Raw genomic sequence first — 7,093 nt, forward strand, 5'->3', positions numbered from 1 at the left:
ACTACCTTTGTCCATTTGTGTTGTTCATTGTGTAACTACATGGTTGCTGATGAGTTTGAATGTTCCCCACTTTGGACTGACATCACTGAACCGCAGGTTAAAGAGCACTCATATTTCTGCCTCCTCATAAGGCAGGGCCATTTTTACTCGTGTAGCTATATAAAGGTCCTTGTCCAGCCTTGGCATTCTCTGCTTCCTGGGAAGACTCTATCTAGACTCTAGTGCAAGACAGGAAGCATTAGATAGCATTAGATAGCGGCTAGAAATAGATTTCCAAGGTCCCTGATTAAGATGAAAAGTTTGCAGAGAGTTGTTGTAATGTTTTGACACAGAATCTATATCACACTGCAATAGCAACTAAAGGAAGACACCACCACATGTTTCTTTGTACACATGCTTAGTGCATATATTGATATTTCTGCACACTGGCTGCCAGTTGTAATTAGGCTTGGAGGGGCCTTTCAGTCTGTTTGCAACACAAGTGAATTAAACAGGTTTGTATTCACTGCATATAAAGCTGAATCTCAGAACAGACGGAATGTTTACCCACATTTAAGCTGTAAGGCGTGAGCCACGTCCTACTCCACCGAAGCTTGTCAGATCAGTCCAGGGCATTTAGAATGAGAAAACTCTGTCATTAGCCTAATGCTGGGAAGACGGTGCTTTTGTAGCAAGGTTTTCAATGGAGGGCTAGAGCCAGACTCACTGGGTTGATCCATATTTGCAAAGACTTGATTTAAAAAATCTTTTTTTTTTAAACATAAATAGCAAAATATGCACATTTCTGTTAGTAGCCCTTAAATCTGCTTTACTCAGTCATACATTTTCAGTACAAAATCGCCTTGCTGACCAACCGTGTGTTTATTCATGGAGAAGGGCAATGTAGGAAATGAAACTGCATCCATGCAAAACAACGCAGCGCACTAAAGTAATGGTGTACATATTACATGAGTTTCCAAACACTAAAATCAAGCAGGTGGAGTGTGAAGTGTGAAGCAGTGGATGACATCCCTACTTATATCGATTCACCACGAGGCCAATAGCATTAATACAGACAAAAGTTCTCTTCCACTCACTACTCAAAGAAAAAAAGCCATTTGGGGGCAAAGAAAATTGGCATTAGAATTTCCATTACAATAATTACTATAACCAGTAAATTGCAGCTTCCTTTCACTGTTTCACTGTACACTGTAAAACAAGGCAACTCTGACCACTATTGAACAGAAAGAAAGGACAGAAACATTAACAGTCTGCAGATGAGCTGAACTACACCTGTCTGGTTCTAGGTCCCACGCCTCAATGTTGCTTAGCTGACAACTTTTTTTTTTTTTTTTATCATGGCAGTAGTTGATCAACACGAAGAGTGTGATCTAAGTTTGGCCTCTAGCAGTCAGTATTTACGATCCAAACTTCGACTACAGGGCATGGCCCGTTGCCATGGCAATTTATTTTACGGCCTGTCCAGGGCACTTGTGTCGCCAAACTGGAATGCGGGGAATGCTAAAGATTCGCCCTGTCTTCTCTCTGTTCCAGCAACATGCAAGCAAATGGCGCAGGCATCTGGGTATGGAGACGATGCGCTGCTCGCCCACCTCGGATCCCACTGCATGGCAGCACTGGGGAATGAGAGGAATGCCAGAGGCGAAATGGAGAGGATGGTTTTGCCCTACTTATCATCTCATGCTACCTGATACCCTGTCAGCAGACATTTTCATCACAGATTTAAGGTCTCGTGGCCTGACTGACAAATATTGCCCCGAATGATTTGAACATATGCATAATTTATAGAAACACCATGGGACTTCTCGAAAAGGATGACTTATTCATTTACTTATTTATTTCATATTTAGCTCCACACAGTAAAAACGTACGTATATGTGTCGACGCCTGTGTAGCATGGTTAATGAAACATTCAGTATAAATATATCTGCACAGGGGACTGTGATGTAGGCTACACCTGGAAATAATTCACACAGCTGTACATCTCATAGAGAAGTATTATCTTGTTGATTATCATATTGTGCATTAGTGAACAACAGAATCTCATTAATTTACACCTACGATGGAACTCACCAAAGAGTCTTAATTCTTCATTTGATCTAACAGTGACATAAAAGGCACAATGGCTGTGTGTAGTTTGCCTTAATTTTTTAAAGCATGCATTTTCCTATGCTCTGCAGTAGAAGAGAAACAAACAACTGGTAAGCAAAGAAAGTTGAAGCTGGGAGTAAAAACATACTGAGAGAGAGATAACCGAGGCACATTTGCCTTTTCAGTTCATTAGGACATCCATATTCCAGGCCTTGTGCGATGATTAGTCGGGCAAGTCCCTCGATTGTGAGTAGTGCAACTGTCAGTGGCTCTGTTCAAGATTCAGGCCTGCTCATGATGTTGAGGACGTCATCCAGGATGGATGGGCCCAGGTCCAGTTCAAGGGAGAGCAGGGACCCATTGACCTGGCTCACAGATTCCTGAGATGCACTCTTGCCTTTGGAGAGCTCAAAGTCAAAGTCACAAATGCGTCCCTCCTCCATACCACTATCTCTGCCTGCCCAATCCCCGTTGAGACCGGCCAGCTCTCTCTCATACGGAAAGAATGTGTCACCGTTGCTGTGACTGTAGTCGTTGCTCCAGCTGCTATTGCCATTGCTGTTGCCATTTTCGTTGCTGTTACCGTTGTATAATATCGCCTTTAACAGCTTCTCGGGCTTCTTGTTCTCAGTGTTGTGCTTATTGTTGTGACAGGTTGTTTTCTTTGCTGATGGTTTCTCTGTGAGGTTGATAGTGAATGTGGGTTTCTCAACGACCTCCTCTGGAACAGGGCTGGGATCACGTCTGAAAACTGTGATGGACTGAAGAAGGGTCTCCATTTTCAGGATTTCCAGGTCATCTCTCTCCTCTGAGCTGGCAGGCGTGGGCAGCCCAGCCAACCCATCAAGAGGATCTTGGGTCATGGGGAAGATGGTGGTGGATATAAGAGGCAGGGTAATCGCTTGGCTGCCTCCGATGGTTGGGAGGGAGATGGCGTTCTTCAGGATTGGCGAAGGTGTCTCGATAAAGGAGGCGTCCGATGCACTGTTAGCCCTCGTGAACTCGCCATGAGTTCCATACTGGGGTCGAATCATGCCGCCCTTGCCTGGCAGAAGCTCAAACTTGCCCTGTAGGAAGGACATATCACCAAAAGTGTCACACTCACCTCCCTTCCCGATGTGGATGGTGTGGCGAAAGTCCCCCAGTGGAGGGCTGATCATGTCTGGGGACAAAATGTCCCTTAGTCTACATTTCTTGCCTTTCTTGTGGTTGTTGGATTTCAGGTAAATGGGAGTTTTGGCAGGCATCTCTTTCTCAGAGCAGCAAACCCGCGACAGAAGAGAAGATGAAGAGAAATGCTTTCAAAGCCCGTGGCCGTATGCTGCCGAATCAACAGTTCTCCCCAGGGCTGGAGAAGAGTTACATTCTCAGAGAGGTGATGGTTTTAGGACTACAGTGAAAATGTTCCCAATCTGCACTATGGCAGTTACGATGACTTGGTCCTATTGGCCAGATGTCTATTACCTAAAGACAGGAAAGAGAGAGACACACAATATTTAGTTTTGTTGGTGTTGTTCACATTTCACTTAATTTTAAATAAGACCGTTTACTCTTCTTTTTGTGAACCTACTAATGGCTATAATCTATAAATAAAGTTAGTTGTATTGAGACAATATCTCAAATGCTGTTTTAAAGGAACTAAATTACTTAAACTACTTAATCACTTTCTGTAAACAGTCAACACACAAACACATTCTTTCTAATGGCTTTGTGCAAGATGATGCATATAATGATTTTATATTGCACAACATATGTATATACACCATTTTTCACCATTTACTCTCATCTGTCCCTAGTGAACTATATCTCCTGTCATGCACCCTCCCAGTAGAGATACCCCTATATCAGCACATAATGTCTCCAACTGTAAAGAGACTGGTAACATGCATTTTTAAATAGAACATTCCCTCACACAAAGATTTAGGATTAACTGTGTTTGAACCTTAATTTTAGTTGTAGAAATTGTAGGGCTGAGCTCTGATCATCATACAACACTTTGATGATGTGAATGGCAAATGGCCTGAGCGTTGGTCAGCTAAAAGCCTCCGTGGCTCCTGTTTGGTTTGTTCTGATAGGATCCAGCTGGATTCTGCATCGGTCTGAGAGAGTTGATAAACCTAAGCAGGATCAGTTGCGAGAAGGACTGGGGAGAAACAGCTACATCTCTGCCATGAGAGAGAGAGATAGAGAGAGAGAGAGAGAGAGAGAGAGAGAGAGAGAGAGAGAGAGAGAGAGACTGCTGCTATGAGCTGCTAAGACCTTTATAGTTGTTTTTATATGGACCATGGAATGTTATGGTATTTTGGGGGTAAAACTGAGACCTAATGATGAAACCAGCATGAGGAAAAACAGAGTTTGAGCGGATTTTAAGTGATGAAGATTTTTAGAGATTGTGAGTGTGTACGTTTAGAGAGCTAAAGAGAAGAGAGGCAGAGAGAGAGAGAGAGACAGAGAGAGAGGCAGAGAGAGCGAGAGAGAGAGAGAGAGACAGACAGAATGGGAGAGAGGCAGGAGGCAGAGTACTTGCCCATTTATAGACATATTTACTTTTGAGAAGCCTCTAATACTGACCCTCACCGACAGACTGCAAACGATCACAAAAGCAGCGGCTGGGCCAAGTCCACCCCAATAAGTATGAGTGAAAAAACATCCACATTCCAGCTGCAGCAGAGCCAGTGCTCCCTCCGGAGAGACTGCAAAACCTTATTCCAAAAAACACCCGGAACCCATAGCCGATCGGAGTAATCAGTTCACTCTCTCTGGACGCACACTACCCCACAGTATCCGTGTCATACTGTATATCAGACCATGACCACATGTTATTTGTCATATTTGTATTTGGTCCACTTCTGTTTAGATTGTACAGTTGCAGAAGCTTGAATGAAGAACTGTATCCAGCACAACGGGAATGTGTTTCTCCCCGAAACAGGGCGCTGGCCTATGATGTTTCCCCTAAACACTGCCGGAGGCAAATGCAGAAGACACTGCTCACAAAACCCCAGAAACTGCATTTCCTTCGGATGCATGACTCGGCACAAATCCTTACCGATCACAGAGTAGGTAACATGGAGCTGAGCTACAGGGAGATCATGATGAGGTATGACAAAACGAAGGTTGAATGCTTTCTGTTCCTCCCAGTACAAACTGAATGAGTGACATTGTCCTGTTAGCCTGCTGTGCATGTGTGTGTGTGTGTGTGTGGTGGGGAGAGCGTTCTCTTTTAGCACCAACCCAGAAGGCAATGGGTCCACATGTCCACATTTTTAGCTACTGAAGCATTTCAACACAAATAGCTTTATCCTCACTTGTCTAGCACCCAGAGTGTTATATATAGTTACTCCAAGCACTATGGATAGATAAGGAATGTGTGTGTGTGTGTGTGTGTGTGTGTGTGTGTGTGTGTGTGTGTAAGGGAGAGAGACATAAAAGTATTTGTCTGCTAGCATGATAGTTGACCTTGCCTAAAGAAGTGTATAAGACTATACGGTAGCATGATAATATAGGTGGAACAATTTTCTGGCGGGGGGAGGGGCTGAAAGGCAGGGCTGCAGTGTTTAGGGAGGAGGTGGGAGGGGCTGAAAGGCAGGGCTGCAGTGCTTAGGGAGGAGGTGGGAGGGGCTGAAAGGCAGGGCTGCAGTGCTTAGGGAGGAGGGGGAGGGGCTAAAAGGCAGGGCTGCAGTGCTTAGGGAGGAGGGGGAGGGGCTAAAAGGCAGGGCTGAGGGCTTAGGGAGGAGGGGGAGGGGCTAAAAGGCAGGGCTGCAGTGCTTAGGGAGGAGGTGGGAGGGGCTGAAAGGCAGGGCTGCAGTGCTTAGGGAGGTTCAGATGCAGGGATTCTGTGGAACACACACCCCAATCCTGCTTGCTCGCCCACCCCTCCTTCCCACAATACACTTCTCCTTCCATCTTCTACTGTGCATCCTGGTCAGGTCCTTCATCACCACCTTCCTCCTCTCTTCTGTTCCTGACACTCTCTGAAGTTTGACCTTGAATGTTAATAAGCACACTACAGTCAGGAAGGGTTTTAACACTGCCAGAGTAATCCCACCCCCGTGATCTGCATGCACATTTTCCCCCGGGGAGGGACGTGTGTGTGTGAAGACAGAGTGAGCCCTAAATACGGTCCGGAGGCAGGGGAGGGATATTGCAACTGTCAGCACTAGTCTGACCCAGTCACTGATTGTCGTCTCACATCCTGGAAGTGGACCTACCATGCCAACTCAAAAATTCAATGGCATCCTCTCGTGTCCTAAAAACATAATAATTGTGGATAATGATTGAATAATTGTGGATGAGGAAATGGTTGTGTCAATAATAGTTTGACAATTGTGTGGGGGCTGGTGAAAAGTAAGATCACAGACAACAGGGAGGATGTTGGTGATGTCAGTGAATTGTGTCTTGGCAGGACTTGCTTCTCAGCAAATGCAGCAGAGTTCTTTGAGGTGGGATTTGACATCAAGGCATGTCACATGGTGCAAATGCAGCACTCGATTGTCAAATCAAATAAATACACATATTGTCAGCACCTCTGGAAATCCTATCAGAGATCTTCCACAGCTGTAGAAAACAAAGCTGGCACAGAATCTACCATCAGCTACATACGACGCAAGTTGCAACACACACTTGTCCTTCAAGCAGCGATTAGCAAACCATCATGTTGAGCTACTGGACTGACATATGTGCCCCTCTTAATCTCTGCCCACGTACAGATGTAACTCAAGTCCCACCGCAATGACTCCTAGAAATCCTGATCGGATTCGAAAGCAAAATTCCGGGCAGCCCTCTTGTATCTTTGGTCCTCTAGTGCGAAATACACCCATGGGTTTGTCATCCGCGTCACCCCGAACCCTCAGCTCCCCACACTCTCTTGGGACGTGTTGGTGCTATGTTATTTCAAACAGCCCGAGTGATGCCTTAGGCCTGTGTGTCAGCGACTCACCAGAGCATCTCCCATCCTGAATGCAAGCCAAGTCCCCTAGAGCAGCTCCAGCCTGTAAGAGGGTGC

General features: G+C 45.3%; 1 protein-coding gene across 2 annotated transcripts in view; it reads right to left on the bottom strand.

Moving 5' to 3' along the window:
* Nucleotides 1-841: 841 nt before the first annotated feature.
* The window catches only part of cdc42ep3 (CDC42 effector protein (Rho GTPase binding) 3), an 8,368-nt gene continuing 2,116 nt past the window's right edge, over nucleotides 842-7,093 (bottom strand). Inside the window, exons 2-3 of one of the 2 annotated variants that reach the window (XM_027014172.2) lie at nucleotides 4,034-4,256; nucleotides 842-3,555 (exon numbers count right to left, since the gene is read on the bottom strand). In XM_027014172.2, the coding sequence (XP_026869973.1) occupies nucleotides 2,367-3,338 (972 nt within the window). In that variant the 5' untranslated portion in view covers nucleotides 3,339-3,555; nucleotides 4,034-4,256 and the 3' untranslated portion in view covers nucleotides 842-2,366. The remainder of the gene's footprint in view (nucleotides 3,556-4,033; nucleotides 4,257-7,093) is intronic. The other variant, XM_027014171.2, reaches the window with a different exon arrangement.

The sequence above is a fragment of the Electrophorus electricus genome, chromosome 11 (assembly GCF_013358815.1).
Source record: "Electrophorus electricus isolate fEleEle1 chromosome 11, fEleEle1.pri, whole genome shotgun sequence".
NCBI classification, from domain to species: domain Eukaryota; kingdom Metazoa; phylum Chordata; class Actinopteri; order Gymnotiformes; family Gymnotidae; genus Electrophorus; species Electrophorus electricus.